Source organism: Herpailurus yagouaroundi, unplaced genomic scaffold (genome assembly GCF_014898765.1).
Source record: "Herpailurus yagouaroundi ecotype Mexico unplaced genomic scaffold, PumYag 191, whole genome shotgun sequence".
NCBI classification, from domain to species: domain Eukaryota; kingdom Metazoa; phylum Chordata; class Mammalia; order Carnivora; family Felidae; genus Herpailurus; species Herpailurus yagouaroundi.
The window spans coordinates 10,752,650-10,779,120 of record NW_024412422.1 but is presented as its reverse complement, the minus strand read 5'-3'; the positions used below and the strand labels follow the sequence as shown (position 1 = coordinate 10,779,120).

The window sequence follows — 26,471 nt, the reverse complement described above, 5'->3', positions numbered from 1 at the left end:
TTGCTGAGCAAATCAATGAGGCTGGCACTGGGGTAGTTTTAGACTTCAGATATTGCTTATGCTGTATTAAAAAATGACATTTCACAGCCAAAATGTCTATCAGTAGAGAACTAGTTGAATATATCAGGGTTTGTTCATACAACGGAGTTACCATCAAAAAAGATTGAAGCTGCTCTAGGTAGATGTGCTAATAATGGATAGATCTCTAAGACATATTATGTAGTATTACAAACAAAAGTTAAGGTGCAGAACAATATTGAGTGGTATGTTCTCTTTAACATATACTACAAAGTGTTTAAGTCTTAAGCATTCAGCTTAGTGGCTATTTTCCAATACATCTGTATTTACCACTTTGAAGATTGAGATCTAGAACATTTCCAGGACTTGGAAATCTTTCTCAGATTCCCCTACAGTCCATACCCTTCAGATGGAACCATTATTCTGACTTCTCTCACTTTAGATTAATTTTGCCTGTTTTTGAACTTTATATCTTTGGAATCACACATAACATACTGCCTATTTAAACTAAATATTCTATCCTGTTACAAATAAATAATGCTTTGTAACTTGCTTTTCCTACAGAGCATGATATCACGAACATTTTGCAATTAAAATTTGCAATAAAGGGCCGCTTGGGTGGCTCAGTTGGTTAAGCATCTGACTTCAGCTCAGGTCATGAACTCGCGATTTGGTGGGTTCCAGCCCTGCATCGGGCTCTGTACTGACAGCTCAGAGCCTGGAGCCTGCTTTGGATTCTGTGTCCCCTTCTCCCTCTCTGTTCCTCCCCTGCTGACACTCTCTCTCTCTCTCTCTCTCTCTCAAAAATAAATAAAAATTTAAAACATTTAAAAAATCTGCAATAAAAATCATGGTTTTAAATTGCATTGTGGATAGTATATTCTTGGTTATATTTAAATATTTATTTTTTTCTTTTCTTTTCTTTTTTTTTTTTTATTCATGAGGGAAGAGGACTTCAGAGTATCCATACAGGCAGCAGGTGAGAAACTGGGGAGTCAAACCTGCGACTCAGATGCTCCCTCTTCCACTGCAAAATGCTAAGTGTTCAAATACGTATAGAGCCTTGCAGAGGTCTTGCACAGGGCATTATAATAGCAACAAGAATGACTAATAAGTATTAATGGCTCATGACAAGAGAACAAATGCTATTAATTATCCTAATATTTTAGGCGTATTGGTAATGCTTGTGCAGTATTATTCATGCAAATATTATTAGCCTGTGTCAGGGGCAGTCGTTGGGCCCACAGAACCAGGGTCACAGCTCAGAGCTCAGCTGCTCATCCCAGATGTGCAGGGGCTGGGACTTGCAGGGATTCACCCCGGTGGAGCTCTGAGGCGCCAATGGGCGCGTAGGAGGCGGAGCCCTGGGAGCGACAGCGGTGCCACCCAATGGGCCGACAGCTGGGGCCGTCTGTGGCCAATGGGCGCGCTCCTCCGCGAGGTCGGAAGTGGTGAGGCAGCTCCGGGGGCCGTTGTTCAGTGCGGGGGCCGAGTGAGGCGGCTCTGTGCGTCCGTGACTAGCGGGTCCGCTGCAAGTCCTTGCTCTCGTCTCGGGTGAGTGTAGCGGTGGCCCGCGCCTTGGGAGCCCCCTGTGGCCTCCGGTTAGGGAGGAGGCCGGCATCCTGACGGCGGGGTGTGTGGGCGAGGGGACTGTGGGCCCCGGGGGTCGCGGCCGTAAGGAGAAAGACGGCCATGCCGCCGCGTCTCCTCAGGCCAGTGGGGGAGGCCGCGCGCTGTCCTCAGGGAACCGGAGCCTAGACAGCCCCCGGCGGCGCCGCCCCTCGGAGGCCTGGGCCCGGGCGTCTGGGAAGTGGGCGTCGTCCGGAGCGCCGCTGTGGGCACCGCGCCCCGGGCGGAGCCGCGAGTGTGTGTGTAGGGCGGGGGGGCGGAGGGTCGCGTTAGCCTAGTTGCCGGCTCTAGTCCCCCCTCCGACCAACCGTGCGGCGGCTGTCTCCCCTCACTTCTGCTTTCGCGGGCTCCGAAATGGGATAATGACTTTCACCTCCTGGGGCTGTGGTCTGAAGGAGAAGAGAACGTGGAGAGCGTTTAGGATTATCAGAGGCACAGTAAATGTTAACCGCTGTTATTTGCGAAGCTGATGCCCTCTCCATGCCCCATCCCCGAACTCCCGGGCCTCCCCGGGTGAAGGGGCGGTTGGAAACCGCCTCCTGGGTCTGGACTCTGAGGGGGCAGCTGCCCCCCCCTCCCCCGCCCAATGCCTAAGAAGGGGGCTCCTTCTAAGGTCGAAGACTTGCCGTAGCAGAGCACTTCGTGCATTCGCTCATCTACTCCGTACAACGACCCTTTGAAGTATTGTCACTTGTCTGCCTGAGGAATTTGAGGCCCAGAAAGGTTAAGTCCCGTGTCTCCTGAAGGTCAGGACCGGAGCTCGACCCTCAGGGGGGCCCCGCTCTGAGCCCTGCACGCCACCCCCATTCTCCTTGCCGACAGAGGGCACTTTCCGCATCCGAGGCTCTGGTCTTGGTTTAGTTTCTAGAGGGCACCTAGAAACAGTCAGACCGCCCTTAGAGAAGTATCTCGTCTTGACGCTTTGGGACCGTCATTTGTTTTCATAGATAGGTGCTTCCTATCCCTCCTTTACATTTCCTATCAGAGCGGTTAGCTTGACTCATGTAACTCCCTAATTTAAAACCCATCAGTGGTTTACCTTTGGGCTTGGAATATAATCCAGTACCCTTTCTGCTCTGTTTGATAAGGCCTTGAATCATTCCCCTTTTTCATTATGCTCTTCCAGAGCTACCTTTACTTTCTCTTTCAGTGCCTTTGAGGCCCTCTGCCTGATTGGGTTTTTCCCCCACGCCCGTCCTCTTACTTCCTTTTCACACTTCAGGTCTTAGTTTAAATGTCATCTCAGAAAGTTCTCTCATCACCCTTATCTAAAGTAGACTCCCTTCATCTCCATTTGTGTGCTACCTACTTTTCCATAGAAATGCTCAATGTATATCCGTTTCTTTATTTTTCTCCATTACTAAGTTGATCTGTTAGATCAGACAGTATATATTTCTTGAATTTGTAAAGTGTTCTTAGTGCCTGGGCCCAGTGTGTGGCACATGGCGTCTCAGTATGTTGAATGAGTATGTGCTTTGAAAAGTGAGTTCTTTTAGAACCGTCAGATCCATCAAAGAAAGAGCCCTTTCGGGGCAGTGTTTAAGACCATTTTTGTGTCACTCTAAATCTGAAGTAAATAGTGATAAAAAAAAAAAAAATTGCCAGCACTTTGCTCTCTGTGCTGACATCTTGTTTAAAAAGAAGGGAAAACTTTACAGTGCACAAACCCAGCAGACATTCTCAGCTAAGGATCGAAGTTAACATCATCTATAATAATAAGATTGTTGACATCATGTGCCTTCTGATATAATGCACTGACAATGAGCGCGACATCAGTTCTGTGGTATTCTTGCTAAAGATGCGTTAGCCATGAGAAAACATCAAACAAACTCAAACTGAAGGGAATTCTACAAAATACCTAGCCAGGACACTTAACAAGGTTCTGAAAGATGAAAAACTAAATATCGTAGATCAAAGGAGATTAAGGAGAAATAACTATATGCCCTGTGTGACCCTGGATTGGATCTTGAACAAGAAAAAGGGAATTAGTGGGATGATTCATGAATATGATCTATAGGTTTATTAATATTGTGTTAGTTTCCTGCACTTGATAATTTTACTGTGGTTGTTTAAAATGTATTGGGTGAAGGGTATACAGGAGTTTTTTTGGTGCTGTTTTTGCAAGTCAAATTATTTTACAATGAAAATTAAAAAATAAAAAGGTAAAATCCAAGGGTATGAGCTATTAAATAAAATGCTTTAATGTACTGGTTTTGGTAACATTTTTCTGGGTACTTGTGTTTTGCTTTTTTGTTTTGCATGTCATCCTAAAAGCAGAAACGAAATTGAAAGTTTACACTTCTTCCTTTATAGTTTTCAGGAAGAGCTAAAGATGGCTGAATTTCTAGATGACCAGGACACTCAACTGTGTGACAACTGGTAAGAGATTAAATCTAGGAAATGTTATTGGAATGAGAACAAACTTGCTTCTGTAAAGGGTTGGTTTATTTATTGGCAGGTTAAAATTGAGACCACATATGTTGTGGAAATATATGGGACTAAAGCCTTTTTAACAATTTTATATAACATTGTTTTATTAATTTGAGAAGATAGTGGGTTCAGATAGTGTAGAGAAATGACTATAGAGTGATATGATGCAGCTGGGAGTCTGGAGCTCTGGTGCCTGCCTTTAGTTAATGACTTGGCAAATGACCCCACTGACTGTTTTTGGAGCTTCACTTTTCTGATGTATAAATCAGCAAATTTATTTTTTGTCTTTCTGAAAAACATCAGACTTTTAAATTTTTATTTTTTTTTAATTTATTTTTATTTTTTTAGGTAGGCACTGCCCTACTTAACTCACAACCTTTAGACCTGAGATCAAGAGTCCCATGCTCTACCGACTAAGCCAGCCAGGCGCCCCTCATACATTTTTAAAAAGATACTAAAAATATAATGCAATGTCTGGAGTAGATGAGTGTTTTTCAGATGTGTTGCAAAGATTTCCCTGTGTGGCTACAGTGGCTTTCTTGGGGATGATTGGGAAGAGGTTTAGTGAGCTTGGCTCTACATCTAACAGTGAGAGCAGTTCAACCAGAGCCACTCAACTTTTTATAAAGGATTTTGCCGAAGGAATGTTCCCCCACTTAAAAAAAAAAAAAAAAAGTCTGGGTAAAGTCTTCGGCAGTCCAGCTTAATCATTATCACTTCGTGATTCCAGAACTGTTATGTGAAGACTGGGTGTAGTCTTGAATATTAAACTTTCTGTTTTGGCGTGTGTAACCCACGTGAGTGACATGAAAGAGCAGCTTTTTCTTCCTGAAATGAAACTTAGAAGTGTAGCTAATAATTTCTTGAGAATTTGGTATTTTAGTGACATATAAGTGCTCTTATGGAATGCTAAAGAAAAAAAGCTATGTTTAACTTAACGAAATTAAGGGAAGTGTAGAAGGGGAGAGATGTTGAATAAGGAAAATAGTTTGCCTCAGATTGATGGAAGGTTCGAGCCACCTAACAACAATTTTATTTTTTTTATTGCCTCTTTCAATTTTTGCTCAGGGCTTTCAGCAAAATTAGGATATAATCAGAGCAACTGCTGATTGCAGTATTCCTTCCCTGAACAGAATTAAGATTCATTTCTAAGAGGGCGCTTGCTTTATGGGGCATTTTTTTCCTACTATGCCATTATCACTTTCTGCCAATTTAAAAACTACTTGAGCTTTGTGTTTCACATATGCCATTACTGTTAATGAAACAATCAGTTATGCTAATAATCACAAGAAAATATTGTGATTATGTAAGAAAACATACTGGCAGTGTCATCAGTTACGATACTCTTTATAAGTCCACTTCAATTTGAAGGAATCTCAAGGCCAGGACAATATATAAATAACTATGCTAAGGGAGTTTAAAAAAAAAAGGGTAAGTTAATGGAAAGCTAATGAAAAGAGGGTTATTCAAAGCCAAAGCAATTTATTTAAAGAAAAAAGATTAGCATGGAAGGGTGACTAAACCAGCACAGGCTTCTCATCTAAGTAACCTTATTTGAATTCCAGGTTTAAAATTTTTGTTTTTAGAGCCATATTTCTATAGTTCCTTAAGAAAAGTTAAGATAATCTTTATAACGTGTGAGCTGCTGGAGTGCCTTGCCTGACTGGCTCAGTTGGTAGAGCATGCAACTCTTGATCTTGGGGCCCTGAGTTTGAGCCCCACATTGGACATAGAATATACTAAAAATAATAAAAAAATTTAAAAAGTTAAAAATGTGAGCTGCCCTTAGATCCACTAGACCAGTAAAAAGAGTAGTTTGTTATTGAAGATGTTTTTTGCACGTTATCTCCCTTCTCTGATTGTGGGGAGTAGTTCTAGGGAACAGGAACTTCAGTGTTAGAAGGCTTTGACTTTTAGGGGCACCTGGCTGGCTCAGTTGGAAGAGCATGCGACTCTTGATCTCAGGATCATGAGTTCAGGCCCAATGTGAATTGGGTGTAGAGATTACTAAAACCAATGAAAAAAAAGGGAGGGAGGCGCCTGGGTGACTCAGTCGGTTAAGCATCTGACCTTGGCTCAGGTCATGATCTCAGTTCGTGAGTTCTAGCCCCTCATCACGTGAGCTTGAACCCCACTTCGGGTGAGGCCTGCTTCTCTCTCTCTCTCTCTCTCTCTCTCTCTCTCTCTCTCAAAAAGCAAACAAAAAGGCTTAGACTTTTATTTTTGTATGTATTAAAGAATTGATTTCTAGCTAGTGTTTAGCATTTAGAAGGCTGATGGGAATTTTTTGGAAGCCTTGGCTTGCCTTTCAGTCACTTCTATCTAAAATAAAATTTTAGGGGTGCCTGGGTAGCTCAGTTGGTTGAACATCCGACCTCGGCTCAGGTCATGATCTTGCGGTTCATGAGTCTAAGCCACCATGTTGGGCTTGCTGCTGTCAGTGCAGAGTCAGCTTCGGATCCTCTGACCCCTCTCTCTAACCCTCCCCCATTTGAACGCTCTCTCAAAAATAAACAAACATTTAAAATAAAATGAGGGGCACCTGGGTGGCTCAGTCAGTTAAGCATCTGACTCTTAATTTCAGCTCAGATCATGATCTCAGTTTGTGAGATTGAGCCCTGCGTTGGGCTCTGCGCTGACCACAAGGAACCTTGGGATTCTCTCTCTCCCTTTGTCTCCATCTCTCCCTCGATTGTTCTCTCTCTCAAAATAAATAAACTTTAAAAAATCAAATAAAATGAAATTTCATCTTTAACTTGCTAGTTCCTCCATCCTTAAGGCTTTTTAGCAGTTTTATTTAGATATGGAATTGTGTTCTCATTTTCTTACTTAAAACATCTTGTTTTTTATCTGTAGGTAGGAAGCAACCATATTGGTATTTTGTCTGGTTGGAATGTTTGGTGTGACTGTCTTGGCAGTTAAATTAATTTTTTTTTTAAATGTTTCTTTTTATTATTTTTTTTAACATGTATTTATTTTTGAGAGACCAAGAGAGACAGAGTATGAGTAGGGGAGGGGCAGAGAGAGAAGGAAACACAGAATTCGAAGCAGGCTGCAGGCTCTGAGCTATCAGCACAGAGCCCGACGTGGGGCTTGAACTCACAAACCACGAGATCATGACCTGAGCTGAAGTCGGACACTTAACTGACTGAGCCACCCAGGCACCCCCAAAAATGTTTATTTTTGAGAGAGAGAAAGAGCATGAGTGGGAGAGAGGCAGAGAGAGAAGGGGACAGAGGATCTGAAGTGGGCTCTGTGCCGATAGCAGTGAGCCTGACATGGGGTCTCAAACTCCAGCCATGAGATTATGACCTGAGCTGAAGTTGGAGGCTTAACTGACGGAGCCACCCAGGTGCCCCAAAAAGAAAATTATTTTTAAAATTATGAATTTCAGCAGTAATTATTAGCTTAATTTTTTGTGGCATTTGTACATGTATGATTTGCAATCATGATATAGCTCTACTTTCATTTTGTTGTACATATTTAACATAGCCATTAACTTACTTAGACGTTTTTAGTGTTTTTTTTAAATCATTTTGTCACACTAATGAAAATCTTCATAATCCCAAGAGTGAGATTACGTCGTTAAAGACTGTATTATGGTCCTAGAAACACATTTTCAGGCTATTTTTAAGCAGTTTACAGTATCACTGGTGATGTATTAGAATATTAGTTTCACAACATATTTAATGGTAGAATTTACTAATTTTTAACTTTTGTTAATTTAATAGGTTTAGATGATAACTTTGATTTATAGCTCCTTCTATATATTTTAATATTCTCTAGTTGAAAAAAATAAAACTGAATTAAAACTACTGGTTTCCTTAGAAAGCTAGGAATTTTAAAGAAATAGGGGAAATTAAATCTTTCAAGACATTGGTAGTTTCTTTATCCATTTGAGTTTCCTTCCCATCTCACAGTTGATTACCTTCCAGTTTCTCTATAAGAGCTGCCTTAATAATTCCACCATTCGGTAAAAATGAATTTGCATTTATTTGGTGTCTTGGTCTTTCAGACTAGGAGTATGACTGTCGCTGGAGACACATCAGTCATCCTACTTTAAAATGTTTTTTACACTATGGTTGGAGATTAAAACTATGTAAAAGAGAATTAAGCTGTCTATATTTCAGTGTGGAAGAGAATTCCTATAGTACTTAGCTTTGGAGGTGAAATAGGATATTAAAGATTTCTTGTATAGGGACGCCTGGATGGCTCAGTTGGTTAAGCGTCCAACTTTGGCTCAGGTCATGATCTCGCAGTTTGTGAGTTCAAGCCCTGCGTCGGGTTCCGTGCTGACAGCTGGAGCCTGCTTCAGATTCTGTCTCCTTTCTCTCTGCCCCTCCCCTGCTCACACTCTGTCTCTGTCTCTCTCAAAAATAAACAAACACTAAAAAAAAACTTCTAAAAAAGATTTCTTGTATAATTGTCATTATTTATTGTGTTCAGTATTTTTCTAAAAAATTTTTAAAAAAAAAAATTTTTTTTAACGTTTTATTTATTTTTGAGACAGAGACAGAGCATGAACGGGGGAGGGGCAGAGAGAGAGGGAGACACAGAATCGGAAGCAGGCTCCAGGCTCTGAGCCAACAGCCCAGAGCCCGACACGGGGCTCGAACTCACGGACTGCGAGATCGTGACCTGAGCTGAAGTCGGCCGCTTAACCGACTGAGCCACCCAGGCGCCCCAAAGTATTTTTCTGAAATTTTAATCTAGGTGACATTATTTTTTCTTTTAAAGTTTGAGAGACAGAACGCTCGCAAGCACATGCTCACAGAAGGGCAGACTCCCTGCTGTCAGTGCCCCTCGGAGCCCCACTCGGGGCTCAGTCCCACTAACTGTCAGATTATGACCTCAGCCGAAATCAAGATTCAGACTTTTAACTGACTGAGCCACCCAGGCACCCCCATAGACACATTTTCTAAATATAATTTTTAGCTAGACTAAAATTGGGAGTTTCCTGATGGTCACATCCAAATGACAAAGTAAAGACTTTATTTTTTAATATTTTTTTTAAGGAAAAAAATTTTGAAGTTTATTTATTTTGAGAGAGAAAGCACAAGTTGGGGAGGAGCAGGGAGAGAGGGGGAGAGAGAGAATCCCAAGCAGGCTCTACTCTGTTAGTGCAGAGCCTGATGAGGGGCTCTAACTCACAAACCATGAGATCATTACCTGAGCTGAAGTTGGACACTTAATTGCTTGAGCCACCTGGGCACCCCAAGACTTTTTAAAAATTTATTTCTTTTGAGAGAGAGGCATGGGCACAAGTTAGGGAGGGGCAGAGAGGGAGGGAGAGAGAGGGAATCCCAAGCAGGCCCTGCACTGTCAGTACAGAGCCCAACGCAGGCTCAAACTCATGAACCATGAGATCATGACCTAAGCCAAAATCAAGAATCAGACGCTCAACTGACTGAGCCACCCAGGCACCCCTAGATAGGATATTTAATTGGATTCCTTAAACTAAAAGAGAATGGCAAAAAGTGAGTGAGGAGACAAGATTGGGGGAAGGGATTCAGGACTTCATTTTTGTACAGTTCTGCAGTGAACTTTATATCAACAAGGACAGAGAGCATGTTCCTGACTAGTATCTAGCCCACTTTGAAAGGCATCTGGAATATAAGGGAGGCAGTTTTTTCTTTCTTTCTTTCTTTCTTTCTTTCTTTCTTTCTTTCTTTCTTTCTTTCTTTCTTTCAGCTTATTTATTTTGAGAGAGAGAGTGCAAGTAGGGGTAGGGGCAGAGAAGAGAGAGAGTGAAAGAGAATCTCAAGCAGGCTCTGCACTGCCAGCATAGAGCCTGATGAGGGGTTCCAGTTTCTGAACCGTGAGATCACGACCTAAGCTGAACTCAGCTGCCCAACCAACTGAGCCACACAGGTGCCCCAGAGAGGCAGTTTTCTGTTCCCCACTGGCTATCCCAATGCTGGCATCTGCTCTTTTTGGTTTGACTTTTAGTGGAATAAAGTCTAATGAGATTAAACCTACCTCAGACTGAGAGTGAAAATAAATGGTAGGCTGTTTTGTTCTGTTTTTTTTTTGTTTTGTTTTGTTTTGTTTTTAACAGTCCTGGAGTGTATCGTTGTGCTTGGGATCATGGATGGTTTTAGAAAAGCCTAGCTTGGGGCACCTCGGTGGCAGTCAGTTGAGTGTCCGACTTTGACTCAGGTCATGATCTCATGGTTCGTGAGTTTGAGCCCCACATTGGACTCGCTGCTGTCAGCGCAGAGTCCGCCCCAGATCTTCTGTCTCCCTCTGTCTGCTTCTCCCCTGCTTGTGCTCTCAAAAATAAATAAACATTTATCAACGTTTATTTATTTTTGGGACAGAGACAGAGCATGAACAGGGGAGGGGCAGAGAGAGAGGGAGACACAGAATCGGAAACAGGCTCCAGGCTCTGAGCCATCAGCACAGAGCCTGACGCGGGGCTCGAACTCACAGACCGCGAGATCATGACCTGGCTGAAGTCGGACGCTTAACCGACTGCGCCACCCAGGCGCCCCAATAAACATTTAAAAAACAATAGAGAAGCGCAGCTCATTTCTTGGTGTCTGACTTCATGTTGCTGGCTTTGATTAGCTCTGGCATGTAGAAAGTGAGGCTGAGCTTGTAAAGGTACTACATAGTACTGATAACTCATTGTTGTGCAGAAGACTCAAAACTTTCAGGACTTCTTGAAAAGCAGGGGTAGTAACAATCTTAAGAGCTTATAATAGACTAGATTTAGTAAAGAGAAGTAATGGAGGCTAAAGATCAGACAAGCCAGATTTCCATGTGATACCACTGTGCAGAAGTCAGTAATGCTTGTCTTTCACTTTGATCTGTTTCTGTAGCAAGAAAGAAATTCCTGTGTTTAATTTTACCATCCATGAGATCCACTGTCAAAGGAACATTGGTATGTGTCCTATCTGCAAGGAACCGTTTCCCAAATCTGACATGGAGAGTCACATGGATACAGAACATTGTCAGGTGAACCACCCAAGTACTCAAATGTTCATAAATGTATTATACTTGCTGTTTTGCAGTAGCAAGTGATTATGTTGTCACAAAGCCAATTTATTGTCACTTCTTATCATAGGTGACCTGCAAATGTAATAAGAAGTTGGAGAAGAGGCAATTAAAGAAGCATGAGGTTAGTTTTCCTGCACCATGAAGAGTGCGTTATCATAGGGCCAACATTACTGAGATTACTGACCTAAAAGCATTTTATTTACAATTTCAAAATAAGTATGAAAGTTTTGTCCTTCATCTGCTGAGTATGTATACTCTTGGGGTCATCTTCATTGGTAATTCCTGGTTTATTCAATCAATTTAAAGCCAGTGCTATATACAAATGTGCAGATTAGAGAAATCAGTGTCTTTCTGAAGAACAGCCTGTTTTCCTCATTACCAGGTATTTAAGAGATTGGAATGGTAAAGGGAAATTAGGCTGGTGTAACTTTGACAAACATATCTGAATTGCTATGCTTTTGCTATTTGCTCCTGGGCGCCTCTGATTTTAGGTTACTTTGTAATGTGTGCAAAAAATGATGATAGGGTGGCTGAGTAGATTCCTTTTAAGAATTTCTTTCCCTCTGTAGAACCTGGTGACAGGGACCAAGAGGGAAGCTGTGACTCTTAAATGCATAGAAAAGCATGGCAGGCAAAGCTAGGGCTGGAAGAGAATATTGAAGTAAATATATATTTTTGGCTTTCCTTGCCCTGATTAAAACATAGGCTCTCTTAGATCTGCATATTAACTGCCTCATTACCCTGTGTTGCAGGAAACTGAGTGTCCTTTACGGCTTGCCCTTTGCCAGCACTGTGATTTGGAACTTTCTGTTCTCAAACTGAAGGACCATGAAGATTACTGTGGTGCCCGGACGGAGTTATGTGGCAATTGTGGGCGCAATGTCCTGGTGAAAGATCTGAAGACTCATCCTGAAGTTTGTGGGAGAGACGGAGAGGAAAAAAGAGATGAGGTTGCCATGCCTCCTAATGCATATGATGAGTCTTGGGGTCAAGATGGAATCTGGATTGCATCCCAGCTCCTCAGACAAATTGAGGCTCTGGACCCACCTATGAGGCTACCCCGAAGACCGCTGAGGGCCTTTGACTTGGACCTTTTCCATAGTAGGACTACCAACCAAAGGAACATGACAGCCCATTTTCCAATTCAGAATAATCTATGTGAGTTGTGTTTGGTTTAGAAAACTGGAATGGTGGGGCGCCTGGGTGGCTCAGTCGGTTGAGCGGCCGACTTCGGCTCAGGTCATGATCTCGCGGTCCATGAGTTCAAGCCCCGCGTCAGGCTCTGTGCTGACAGCTCAGAGCCTGGAGCCCGTTTCAGATTCTGTGTCTCCCTCTCTCTGACCCTCCCCCATTCGTGCTCTGTCTCTCTCTGTCTCAAAAATAAACATTAAAAAAAAATTAAAAAAAAAAACTGGAATGGTGTCAGAATCTCAGGGCAAATGGGAAGAGTGCTTTGGGGGCAAATAGATCTTAATTATAGAAACCTGATTGGGTCGCCTGAATCGCTCAGTCAGTTGGGCATCCAACTCTTGATTTTGCCTCATGGTGATCTCACAGTTCGTGGGATTGAGCCCCATGTAGAGCTTTGTGCTGGCAGTGTGGAGCCTGCTTGGGATGCTCTTTCTCTCCCTCTCTGTTTGCCCCTTCCCTGCTTGCGTGCATGCATGCTCTTTCTCCTTCAAAATAAACAAACTGCAATCAGGTTTCTATTTATTTAGGTAACATTAAGAAGAATAACTTTCCTATAGATGGGAAACAGTAGAAACTCTTTGCTGTTGGATTACTGTTGGATTACAGCTAGGGTTGATGATAATGATAACAATGACAGTGACGGTGCTGTTAATAGCTAATATTTACTGAGTATACCTGATGTGCTTCAGGCATTTGTAAAGTGCTTTATATGTATTAACTGATTTAGTTGTCATAAGCAGTCTTTTGAGGGTAGGTAAGTGGCAGAGCTGGGACCTGAATTCAAGCAATCTGACGCCATGCTTCAAACCATTCTGCTATAGTGCGAGAATATATAAAATGTTAAGCATGGTGCTTGTTTCATAATTATAGTTCAATAATATTGGGTATTAATAAGAGTTTCATGCTCTACCAACTGAGCTAGCTGGACACCCATTGTATTGGGTATTAATAAAACAAAATAATAGTGGAGACTTTTATCACAGCAGACTTAATATTTGGAGTCCTATGAGAACAGGAAGGCTAGGCCTCTTTTGTTCCTGCATAGATGCCTGTAAACCTTGAATAGTTGCTCGGCATGGACTTGAGCTGAGGGGTAGCAACATCTCTAATGTATTTTGAGTACTGTTTTATTTTTTTCTCCCATCCAGTGGAAGAACAAGAAAGGCAGGAAAGGAATAGAACCCGGCAGCCCCCAAAAGAGGGTGGTGAAGATAGTGCAAACCTGGACTTCATGTTGGCCCTAAGTCTGCAAAATGAAGGGCAGGCCCACAGCATGGCTGAGCAGGACTTCTGGAGGGCTGTATGTGGTGCAGACCAGTCCCTTGAAGGTCCCAATGCTCTGAATGACATAAAGGGTAGGTTTGTTTATTCTGCACTAGTCTCTGTCTCTACAGGTTTTTTTTGTCTAACACCATATAATTTATATAAAATTGTAAGTTTTCCATCAGATAAGATTTGCCTTTTTTGTTTTGCTTTCCCCAACTTTTTATTCATAGAAATTGTCAGAATAGTACAGTTCCTATCTATATACCCCTTGTTTATATTTGCCAGTTTTAGTGTTTTCCATTTATTTTATATATTTTTATTTCTACCCCTGAATCATTTGAGAATAAGTTGCAGACATAACATTTTATCCCTAAATACTTCAGCATGTATCTTAAAAACAAGGGTATTCTATGTAAACACAATACAAATACCACTCTCGGGAAATTTAACAGAGGTTCCCGACTTATACATAATGTTCTTTGGAGCTTTTTTGTTTTCAAAATCCAGGATTATACGTTGTGTTCTTTTTAGGTTAATTTAGTTTAGCCCCCTCCACCTGTCTTTTTTTTTTTTCTTTCTTTCTTTCAGTGCATTGGTACTTTTGAAGAGTCCAGGGCAGTTGTTTTGCAGAATATTTCTTTCCTAATTTAGATTTGTCTGATTGTTTTCCCATGTTTAGATTCAGGTTACACAGTTTTGGCAGAATTGCTATGTTGGTGATGCTGTCCTTCTCAAGATGTCAGTTTATCCTATTACTCATTAAAATGAAGTCTGTCAGGTACCTTCATTATATGGATAGCTTTTATCTTTATAATAGCTACATGCAGATTGTTATTTTGAGATTGTGGGGGAATGAGATATTTACACCATCTTTTATTTAGTAGTTTTTTCTATTCACTAAGGTTTCTTGCTTGAATCAGGTATAACTGACAATTGTGCAATAGTGATTTTGTTTTTATCCTTTGTTCTAAATAGTTATGATTCTATAAAGAACTTTGCTCCCCTCCCTGCCTGCATTTAAAAACAATTCTGGGGGCACTTGGGTGTCTCAGTTGGTTAAGTGCCTGACTCTTGATTTTGAATCAGGTCATGATCTCACAGTTCGTGGAGATCAAGCCCATGATGGGCTCCACACTGGGCACAGAGCCTGCTTAAGATTCTCTTTCACCCTCTCCCTCTCCCCTACTTGCTCGCATATGCTTGCTCACTCTCTCTCAAAACACAAAAACAAACAACTTTTAAAATAAAAATAAAAATTCTGGGACACCTGGCTGGTTCAGTCGGTAGAGCATACGATTCTTGATCTCTGGGTTGTGAGTTCAAGCCCCATGTTGGATGTAGAGGTTCCTAAAAAAAATAAATAAAACTAAACTTTTAAAAACAAAAGTTGGGGGGCACTTGGGTGGCTCAGTCCGTTGAACATCTGACTTCGGCTCAGGTCACGATCTCACATTTCGTTAGTTTGAGCCCCACATCAGGTTCTCTGCTGTCAGCATGTAGCTGGCTTCCGATCCCCTCTCACCCTTTCTCTCTGCCCCACCCCCTCTTGCACTGTCTCTCAAAAATAAAAAATAAATAAACATTTAAATAAAAATAGGGGCACTTGGGTGGCTTGGTTGGTTAAGCATCTGACCAGCTCAGGTCATGATCTCACAGTCCTTGAGTTCAAGCCCCACGTTGGGCTCTGTGCTCACAGCTCACAGCCTGGAGCCTGCTTCGGATTCTTTGTCTCCCTCTGTCTCTGCCCCTCCCCTGCTTGTATTCTGTATCTCTCTCTCTCTCTCTCTCTAAAGAAAATAAACATTATTTATTTAAACATTTTTTATCCCCCCCATCTTTATTTTTTTAGAATTTTTTTTAGCATTTATTTATTGAGAGAGAGACACTGAGCATGGGCAAGGAAGGGGCAGAGAGAGGGGGAGACACAGAATGCAAAGCAGGCTTCAGGCTCTGAGCTGTCAGCACAGAGCCCGATACGGGGCTCGAACTCACAAACTGCAAGATCATGACCTGAGCTGAAGTCGGACGCTCAACCGACCGAGCCACCCAGGCGCCCACTCCCCCACCCCCAATTTTTTAAATAAAAATAAAAGTTGGATTGTGTTCAGTAAACCATCACTTTGGGTCTCTAGTTTGGAGAACAGTATATTTGAGGGATGCATGTCCTACATATTTAAAACGCTTGAGTTGTAAGAGATTTTGGGGACCTAAAATTACACAGCTGTCAGCTATGAGTTTTCTTCATACCACTGTATGAATAGTGACTCCAAGAATAGTAGGATAATTCTTAACATTTTGTTCATTTGGATAAAATAGGAATTGGTCCTGGTTAAAAGAGGTAAATGGTAGAGTGTCGTATGCCTTGCTTAAAGGAAGTAAATGGTAGTGTTAATAGAAACTTGGATAGGTGTTGATGTATTTTTCCTTTTAAAAAATTTTTGTAGTTTCTAATAAGTTAATTTAAAAAATAGGGGTGCCTGGGTGGCTCAGTCGGTTGAGCCTCTGACTTTGGCTGAGGCCATGATATCATGGTTCGTGAGTTCGAGCCCCACGTTGGGCTCTGTGCGGACAGCTCAGAGCTTGGAGCCTGCTTTGGATTCTGTGTTTCCCTCTCTCCCTCCCTCCCTCCCTCCCCCTCCCTTTCTCTCTCTCTCTCTCTGCCTACCCCTCCCCTGCTCACACTTTTTCTCTCTCAAAAATAAGTAAGCATTAAAAAAATTATTTTTAATAGTAAATATATGTAAAATAATTTGTTTTTATGATCTACTCTAGTGACTGGTTAACATGTAAATTCATGTAAATTCAAAGATTGAATAAAGGGATGAGTCTGGCTCCTTAGAGGGTGATGTCCCCACAGATTGGACAAACACTATTTTAGGCTGTATTTTCTTCCGTAAGAAAATGTTCTTTGTATTATAGAAGGTTTTTTAAACTGAAGTATAGTTGACATTAAGTTAGTTTCAGGTGTACAACCTAGTGATGCAACAATTATATACATTATGAAATGTTTACTACAGTAAGTGTATTACAAGTTATTAACTATATTCCCTATGTTATACTTTCCATCCCTGTGAGTAGAGAATATTTTAAAACAATTTGCATATGTAATAAAAATGATTGTGTATAAATCAAATAGGTGAATTGCATTATATGTAAATTATATCCCAATCTGTTAAAGAAGAAAGGTAAAAATAATTAAAAAAAATTAATGTTGTAAAAGAGTGTAAGAGGGAGTTTAAGTTTTGTCTTTACCCACTGAAAACAGTCTCCTGGTTCTCCCCCGAGGTTACCACTTTCAGCAGGTAATTAGGTGACCTTATAGTACTTGTGTATAAAAGGATGTGAATGTGTAATATGAGATTGTTTAAAAGCTGGTTTCATTAGAGAGGCATCCTGCATTTTGGGGAGCAGTACAAGGCTTCCCATTGTAATGTTTAGCTTTGAATTCTTTTCATTTCAACAACCTTTTATGGTATGCTGATACCTTTGATTTTTTTTTTTTTTACATTTTATTCATTTTCGAGAGAGAGAGAGAGAGAGAGAGAGAGCGAGAGCGCGCGCGCGCACAAGTGGGGGAGAGGCAGAGAGAGAGGGAGACACAGAATCCAAAGCAGGCTCCAGGCTCTGAGCTGTCAGCGCAGAGCCTGACGCAGGGCTCAAACTCACAAACCATGAGATCATGACCTGAGCCTAAGTTGGATGCTTAACCGACCGAGCTACCCAGGGCCCCACGTTTGATTTGTTTTTTACCTAATAGTTGCTGTTTCTTCCCTTAGGAAAATGCCCTAGCCCCAAAGAAAGCCTTTTCCAAACTCTGAGCAGTATCTTTTTTTTAAACTTTATTTATCTTGAGAGAGCGAAAGAGTGTGCACGTGTGCACACGTGAGCATGGTAGGGGCAGACAGAGAGAGAATCCCAAGCAGGGTCTGTGCTATCAGTGTGGAGCCTGACTTGGGGCTCCATCTCATGAACTGTGAGATCATGACCTGAGCCAAAACCAAGAGTCGCACACTTACCTGGACGCTTAACCAACTAAGCCACCCAGGGACACCTAAGCAGCGTCTTTTAATGTGAGTCTCCTTGTCAACTGTTCAGACTTGACTTTCATGGTATGGAAGAAAGTAAGATGCAGTAGCATAGTAGTCACAAGTGAAGACTGGGTTCAGTGTAGTTTCCTTTATTTTCTCCTTTCTTGGTTATTTATTAGATTGTTTTATTGACTTTTGTTTGCTTGTTTCGTTCCATTTTTCCTCTCGTATGGAATTTATATTCTCTGTCGCTATTCTTGTCACGGTTGCCCTGGAAATTTCAACATGTTTATTTTAACAAAGACTGAATCTTAGTGATAAAGTTCTCCCAATTAATACAGTGCCCTCAGAATTAGGATTATCCATTTATGACTTAAAAATTACTGGGGTGCCTGGGTGGGTTAGGTTAGGCGTCTGACTTCGGCTCAGGTCATGATCTTACAAGTGCATGTGTTTGAGCCCCGTGTCAGGCTCTGTGCTGACAGCTCAGAGCCTGGAGCCTGCTTCCGATTCTGTATCTGCCTCTCTGTCTGTCCTTCCCCCGCTTGCACTCTGTCTCTCTCTCTCTCAAAAATAAATAAATGTTAATTTTTTTTTTTTTTTTAATTACTGATGTGGGGGCACCTGGGTGGCTCCATCAGTTAAGCGTCTGACTTTTGCTCAGGTAATGAGCTTGCAGTGTGTGTTCGAGCCCCATGTTGGGCTCTGTGTAGACAGCTCAGCCTGGAGCCTGCTTCAGATTCTGTATGCCCGTCCCCCAATAAACATTAAAAAAAAACCCAAAAACCGATGTGTTAGTGTTCTCTCTTATTTTCTTTTTGACACCATGATGTAGGCATTTCTTGTTTTATATACTCATTATATTTATTTGTACTTATTACGTGTTTACCTTTTTTTTTTTTTTTTTTTGCTCACCCATTCTTGCATGTTTCTTAGAACTTCCTTCTAGGATAAATTTCTTCCTAAGGTATATTCTTTGGAAATTCTATTGGAAGTGTCTGTTGAGTGTAAATTCTGTATTTTTGTTTGTCTGAAAATATATTTATTTTTTTTATGTGATAGTTTCTCTGGTAATAACAATTCTAGCTTGCCAATTATTTTGTCTTCATTCTTGGAAGATATTCTATTTCTTGGCTTCTGTTGTTGGCTATAGAGAAGTCATCTATTAGTGTTATTTCTATAAGCTTTCCTTTTTTTTAATTTCAATAACTTTTTTTAAATTTCTGTAACTTTCTTTTCTGTCTGGCTGATTTTAAGATCTTTTTGGCTTTTAGGTTATGCAGTTTCTCTGGCTTTACATCTCTTGGGTTTTGCTAGCTTTCCTGATTTGTATTTTTCATCTATATGGAAAATTGTTGTTACTTTGTTGATTATTGCTTGTCTTCCATTCTTTGTAGTCTCTTCATTTTCTTTTTTCTTTCTTTCTTTTTTAAAGTAAGCTTTATGCCCAGTGTGGGGCTTGTACTCATGACCCCAAAATCAAGAGTTGCATGCTCTACCAACTGAGCCAGCCGGGCACCCCGTTTGTAGTCTTCTCTTGAATTCTGTTTAGATGTGTTAGTTTTTGCTCTGTCCTCCCTGTTTCTTACATTTTCTGTTTCTTTATCCTCTGTAGGGCATTCTGGGCAACTTCTTAACTGTCTGCTTTCTAATCTGTTGTTCAATATGTCCATTGAGGTTTTCACTTCAGTGATTATATAGTTTTCATTTATTCTTTGAGTTCCATTTGGTTCTTTTTTCTTCAGTGTGTCTTCTCGTATTTTAAATAATCTCTTATATCTGGGATAGTCCTAATTCCATTTTAAACATAGCTTTAAACATTTTTAAATATACGTATTTTTCTATAGTGTCTGAAAATATATCTGAAGTCTTTTTTTTTTTTTTTTTTTGCTATTTGTTGTTTCTGCTGTCATGGTGGCTTGCTGCCTCCTGCATGTGTGCACATGTGTTTTAACAGTTTTTCTGCCGTGTTCTCCTAAGAGTATTTATATGTACTTCTGGCAGGTGCCTAGCGATACTACTGACTGAGATAATTTTAAATTGAATTTTAGGTTGGCTTGGGTTTTTAGGAATTATAAACATGAATTTATATAAAACCAGAAGTGTAGATTCTAGACTCAAACCCATGTAAAGGCCAAACTTAGTTACTGTTTCTTGGTGGAGACTTCTTTCTCCTACCCAGAGTGAAGACCTAGGTCGTCCTCTCATTGTTCACCCTCCAGTTCAGCAGTTTTGCCGAAGCTGTTGTGTTTGGGGAATCCTGGGCTTAATATTTATTTGCCCTCTTAAGTTACTTTTATTGAGCATCTTTTTTTTTTTTTTTTTTTTTGGTATTTTGTACTGGGAGAGTTTTGCTTGTTTGTTTTCATTTTATTCTTGAGAGAGAGAAAGAGAGCGTGTGCGCTTGAATGCGTGAGAGTGGGGGAGGGACAGAGAGAGAGGGAGACACAGAATCTGAAGTAGGTTCCAGACTTTGAGCTGTCTGTCAGCACAGAGCCCAAGTTGGGACTCAAACTCATGAATGGTGAGATCATGACCTGAGCTGAAGTCCGATGCTTAACTGACTGAGCCACCCAGGTGCCCCTGGGAGAGTTTTTCAGGATATTTGTCTTTCAGTCATAAGCAGGCCTCAACTGACTGATCTGTAAAATGAGAGTAATGTCGGATCTCCATAAGTTTTCTTGGGGGACAGAAATACTGCACAGAAGCCTTTAGATTAGTGCCTAGAGTTAGTACACATTTGAATTCTTCCTTAATTAGAGTAGTGGGTAAGTAATCACTTTATTCCTACTCAGGAAATGGTGACAAAGAAATCTCTTTTTTCATAGTGGAAGTTTTTTTTGCCTAGCGCCTGTCTCTTAGATGGTTTCCCTTTGAGGATTTATAGCCCCACAAATTGCTATATATAAGAAATGTCAAAGGAAGTTGGACTTTTATACAAAACTTCACAAGGGAGATAAAAGGTTGAATTGAGTTTGTTTTTGTTCATTGAGTCTGACTGTATGGCCTGATACCTAGGTACGGCTGACCGGACCATGTTGCCTTGTGAATTCTGTGAGGAGCTCTACCCAGAGGAACTGCTGATTGACCATCAGGTGTGTTGTGAATTACTTGAGGAATATGTGCAGGCCATCGTTGGTGTTGTAGACCACATGAGATCTTGAGCAAACTATTTTAATGCACCTGTGGCAGAAGTGGCAACTAGATTTCTTAACATGGCATGACTGACCTACAGATTTGAAAACTCTGCCTTGTTCCCTCTTGGAAAAAGTAATGTTCATTCCAGCAGGCCCGATTGCTCCTCCCATTCTGTGGTCACTAGTGTACATCTCTACTGACCATCTTATAAGCTGGTCTCATCTCATGCCACATTTTGATGTATTGGAGGCATACTGAAGTCCTTGCGGTTCCCTGGAAGGGTTAAGGGTCTTTTTTGCACTTGACTTTTTCTGCCTGCAAGGTGTGTGGCCATCCATCCTGTCTCCCCAACACACTCAGCAGTGCAGACTCCTTGCTCATGGACTTAGTTCTCGCATGACTTTCAGGAAACTATCCTAAATTCTGAAGGCTAGGTCAGAAGTCCCACTCTTTGAAAGTGCTGTGCCTGCTTCTCTTTTAGCCTGTCACCCTGTGGTATGGGCTCCTGATGCCCTGTTGGTCTGCACCACTAGGCTGAGTTTTTTGAGGATGTTCTGTGTTTTCCTAGCTACTGAATCTCTCAATACCTGGTATATGAAAGGTGTCATTTTCTTTTTGAATGGTTGAAAGTTCTTGAGCCATTTAGGAATGGTTAGAGAATAGCCTTTGTGTTTGAGGATTACCTGGTGGAGGGAACCATTTTTCTTCCCACAGTCTTGCTGTCTCTGATTTGGGATTTCCATAACTATTAAGTAATCCCTGTGCTCTAGGTGGAACATATGTGCCCCCTCCATAAGTGGAATAGTAACAGTATTTGAATACATCCAGTTTTTGTCTTGGGAGCAGCATAAGAAAACCCGTTAATAGGGACAACAACCTCTCTTATTCTGTGGTTGTGGGGGAGAATCTCCAATCTTTTCAACTTAAAAAGAATAATCAAAAACAACCCGCCCCCCAAAAAATAAAAAGAATAATCACTGGGGTGCTTGGCTGGCTCAGTTGGTAGAGAGGTGACTGTTGATCTCAGGTTTATAAATTCAAGCCCCATGTTGGGTGTAGAGATTACTTAAAAATAAAATCTTTTTTTTTTTTTTTTTTTTAAATGTATTTAATCTCTATACCCAACATAGGGCTTGAACTCATGACCCCAAGATCAAGAGTCAGATATTCTGACTGAGCCAGCCAGGAACCCCAAAAATGAAATCTCTAAAGAAAAAATAACATGAACACAGTAAAAAAAATACAAAACAGCAGAAATATTAAAAATAAAAGTAGAGTGTTTCATCTGCGTTTGCCCTAACTCACCCTTTTTAGTCTCTCTCCCCAGTATTAAGCATTATTAACATTTTGTGACTTTTAGATAATGATTTAGGAATGTAGTGTTTTCCTTAACTTCTGCTTTTTTTTTTTTTTTTTAAATCTATGTTTTTTGAGACAGACCAGCTGTAACCCTTCCTGTGCCTTACCTTCACTGAGTATGGGCAGCACTCCCCCCAAAGAGGTGGAGGACCCTGATGTCATCTTCCAGAAGTTTTTGCAGCAGGCTGCAAGTAACCAGTTAGACTCTTTGATGGGCCTGAGCAATTCACCCCCTGTAGAGGATAGCATCATCATCCCGTGTGAATTCTGTGGGGTACAGCTGGAGGAGGAGGTACTGTTCCATCACCAGGTAAGAGTCTCTAGAGGACCTGTCCACTTCATTCCATGCAGATCCTCTGAGTAAACCTGAGACTTTTAGAACTGAGAATGCTTCTTTAGCTTTTAAGTTGCATGTAAACCTGACCTGGCTATTGGCCATGCCCTGTTCTGTGAATTATCAAAGGGGTCTACTACCTCAGGCTTTCAGACATTCTCTACCTCTGTCAACTAAAACCATAATGTCATTAGCTGAGGACTTAGGAGCCAGGACTCCATTTAAGCAAGCATCCTGGACCTGCCAAAAAGATTTTGATGCGAGGTTCCCTGAGATCACTGACCAACATTTTATTTTTGACAAGGCAGTTTCTTCCTTTTGGTGGCATTTGAGTCTCTAATTCCAGGAGACCTGAAGGTCTGGTTCTGGCTTTACCTTTATGTTTGACCTTGGATAGGTTCTGTCCCTTCACTGGGGATGTCTGTAAATGAGGGAATTAGACTAGACAGTCTAAAGTTCTATTTCAGGAGCTCCTACGTGGCTTAGTTGGTTAAGCGTTCCACATTGGCTCAGGTCATGATCTTGCGGTTTGTGAGTTCGAGCCCCACGACGGGCTCTGTGCTGACAGTTCAGAGCCTGGAACCTGTTTCAGATTCTGTGTCTCCCTCTCTCTCTGCCCCTTCCCCACTTGTGCTCTGTCTCCTCTCTCTCTCTCTCTCTCTCTCTCAAAAATAAGTAAACATTTGAAAATAAATAAAGTGCTTTTTCAGCTTTGCAGTCTAGGATTCCAACCTGTTGGTAAAAAATATATTCTCTGTCTAGTCTTGTTTGTTATGAGGAGCTACTCCGGGAGCTGTGTTCAGCGTCATTTATGTAGTTGGTCTGATATAGCTGTTGCTAGAACATGACACGTTTCTATAAGAAAGCATCTGCTTTTGGATCAAGCAGTACATAAGTAACTGCTTGTTGTCTCCAAGGAGATACTATGAAAGAAGTAACCGTGTATATCCTCTTTGATCAAAGTATTGATGTGCTTTTCTGGGTTCCTGAGATCAACCCTTCCCTTATCCTAGTAGAAATCAGAGTGCTTCTCTTAGTGCCTTAGGTGCTAATGGGAATGATTGAGCCATTCCAGATGTGTTTCCTCTTAGTCCTGGGCCCTTTTTCACGGTGGTTGTTGAAGTTGTATCTGTCTCCTCCCTCCCCCATAAGGTGTGTTTGCCCAACCTGCCATTCCTTCCTTTCCTCCTGTTGTTCCCTCTCTTAGGGTTAACTCAATTCTGAAGTACAAATTCTGTTTTTTCTTGTCAGGACCAGTGTGACCAACGTCCAACCACAGCAAACAACCATGTGACGGAGGGGATTCCTAGACAGGATTTCCAGCATCCAGAGACTTCACCAGAGCTGCCCAAGCGGCGTGTCAGACACCAGGGTATTAGCCAGGGCTGAGCCAAGGCCACAGGTCTGCTGCTGGCTCAGGCCTGCTTACCACTTGTCATCTGCTACTCTAACATGGGGGTTACCTGAATTCTGAATTCCCAAGCACAGTAGGATCTCACTGGGGTCTCTCTTGAGGCTAGTTGTGGTCCCATGTTAGACTGAGCTATCTCAAGTGTATTATAGGGTAATGGCTTTGGGGACAGCCATGAGAAAGGCTCGTCAGTGCTTATTCAGCTGTAGGTCTTCTATCTGTGCAGTTGATAATTTGGAAATAATTTTCAGATCTTACAGTGTCTGCACTGGGTCCCTGTTTCTAATTTAGGGTACTCAAGTTCATTAGTAATAATATTATTTAGGAACCTCATGTCTGGGGGTCCTTGGATGGCTGTCGGTTAAGTGTCCAACTTTGGCTCAGGTCATGATCTCATGGCTTGTGAGTTCAAGCCCTGCTTCAGGCTCTACTGTCAGCGCAGAACCTGCTTCTGATCCTCTGTCTCTGTCTTTATCTACCCCTCCCCCATTAGAGCACATGCACACCCTCAAAAATAGACATTAAAAAAAACCCCAAAAACCCGCATGACTAGGCAAGTAAGCTGTTTTTTAAACCTAACCATTACAAAGCCAATTACAAATTATTTTTCGAGGTTTGCTGGCACACCATTGTTGAATAGTCAGGAAGACTGTGTTTGAGGACCCAGGTAATAAGTGTGGACAAAATAAGTCAGGACCCAAACCTGTCCTGAAGATGTGGGTTTCAGCAGTCTTTAGGGCTAAGGCAGTTCTCTTCTACCCAGAATTCTATTATTCCTGCCCCAGATCCAGCACTAATAGCAAGAGTAGGCTTTTCCCTAAAACTGGTGCTTTTTTCTCTTCTCAGGAGATCTGTCTTCTGGTTACATGGATGATATCAAGCAGGAAATGGCTAAAGGGCCCACCTACCCTCTTCCCCCCAGCAGACCCATTAACAATATGACAGCTACCTGTAACCGACTGTCAACATCCACATCAAGCCCCAGACCTGGGTGCCAGCCCAGTCCTCCTCGCATACTGAAGCTCAACAACTTAGACAGCCAAGACAGCCGGGGGCGGAATCGAAACAGCCATAACTCGGCCATGGCCACTGGACATGCTCCAGTGATTCACCCGGTGCGAAATCTCTACCCAGAAAACCTCGTACCTTCCTTCCCCCGTGGGCCTTCCGGGAGATACGGAGCAAGGTAAGAATAAGTAGCCCAGGAGTGGAGCTTGGGAATAGCTCGGGAGAACATAGTGGGAGTGTGTGGACTTTTGTGTGTATTGTGACCTGATTCCAAAATGTTCTTTTGCTATTGGTGGGTTTTCCGTTGTTCATTTGTTTGGTCTGCTGGCGGAAAGCTGCTTTTGTCTGGTTCCAGCTGTTTTTGTTCTCTCCCGAGTTTTTTGACTTTCGTTCAGCAACCTCTCAGGTACTAGTTTCCAATCCTTCTCTTTCAGTGGTAGGAGTGAGGGTGGCAGGAACTCGCGGGTCACCTCCACAGCCGCCAACTACCGCAACAGAACTGCAAAGGTAATTGGGGATCCAGCCCATGATGCTCAGCTAGGACTCAGAAATGGGTGGAACTGGTGTGGTTCTTGAAGTCAGAGGTGAGCGGTCAGGCATTCGTGGCCAAAGGGCTGTTCTTTTGGCTTTGGATGAGGAGGTTTCCATAGAAGTTTGACATCTCCAGGGCTCTAAAGGAGGAGGACTGCTTTTTCACTTCCTGCTTTCTACTTTGTGTTCTGTTGTTCAGGCAAAAACCCCCAAGCAGCAGGGAGCTGGGGATGCAGAGGAGGAAGAAGAGGAGGAGTAATGGCGTCGGCAAAGAACCTGCACGTTAGTTCCATCTTCTCTGCACAGCAGCACTTGCCGCAGTTCAGGCCCCACCTCTTGGGCTCTATGGGCAGGGGAGATTTTACAGATTTTAACTTTTTCTAGGTTATGGCCATTTTGTGTCTTTTGAGATTGTGCTGTGGGAGTTTGAAGGTTTGGGGGAGGGTTAGCAGGGAGGCTGTTGAGAAATGTTTCAGCTTTAGCTGCTGCCTGCCTTTTGGCCTCACAGAAATACAGTGTATGGCCTCTCAGCCCACCAGGGCTCCATCTTTTGACATACTATTACCACTGCTTCTTGGTGCTGTATGGTCCTGGTGGAAAGAGGAGAGAAAAGGTTCTGGAAACCTGGTACTCACCAGTGGAGTGATTCTCTTCCCTGCTGGGGCCTCGATCTGGGAACTTTTAGGTAACCTTTCCTGTGTACTGGCCCTCCACACTCTAGAATTTGGGCCTCTGGTATGTATGGAGGCACCTGGTAGAGTGTTCAGGCCAGTTGCAATATATGTTAGGAACAAGGCTTTTGGAGATGAGTTGAGCTAGAGGTGAGCGCACTAGAGGCTTTGTTTTAATCTGCTTCTTCGGCATTTGGCATAACTGCCTTCTGTTTCTGGTGGGGAGCACGGCTCCTTTTTCTTTACTGCCTTCAGCTGGAGAAGGCTGGGGGCTCCCTGTTGCCACCAGGGCCATGCTGGGCTCTGCTGGGATCAGGCCTGAGGCCTAAGCTCCGTGGCTTGCTCTGAAAACCAAGTATCAGAGCCCCCTTCCCCTCTTTTTATTTTACTACTACCACTACTACTACTATTATTAACATCCTTGTAATAGAAATAAAGTTTGTACTTGGAGTTCA

The 26,471-nt window shown here is 42.1% G+C and overlaps 1 protein-coding gene across 1 annotated transcript; it reads left to right on the top strand.

Moving 5' to 3' along the window:
- The first annotated feature begins 1,449 nt into the window (after window positions 1–1,449).
- Window positions 1,450–26,471, top strand: TRAFD1 (TRAF-type zinc finger domain containing 1). Its single transcript, XM_040443846.1, has 12 exons — window positions 1,450–1,572; window positions 3,961–4,026; window positions 10,902–11,037; window positions 11,147–11,200; window positions 11,832–12,237; window positions 13,419–13,625; window positions 20,583–20,659; window positions 22,141–22,371; window positions 23,647–23,767; window positions 24,653–24,992; window positions 25,249–25,321; window positions 25,545–26,471. The coding sequence occupies exons 2-12, from the start codon at window positions 3,980–3,982 to the stop codon at window positions 25,602–25,604; spliced, it is 1,752 nt and encodes a 583-aa protein (XP_040299780.1). The 5' UTR covers window positions 1,450–1,572; window positions 3,961–3,979; the 3' UTR covers window positions 25,605–26,471.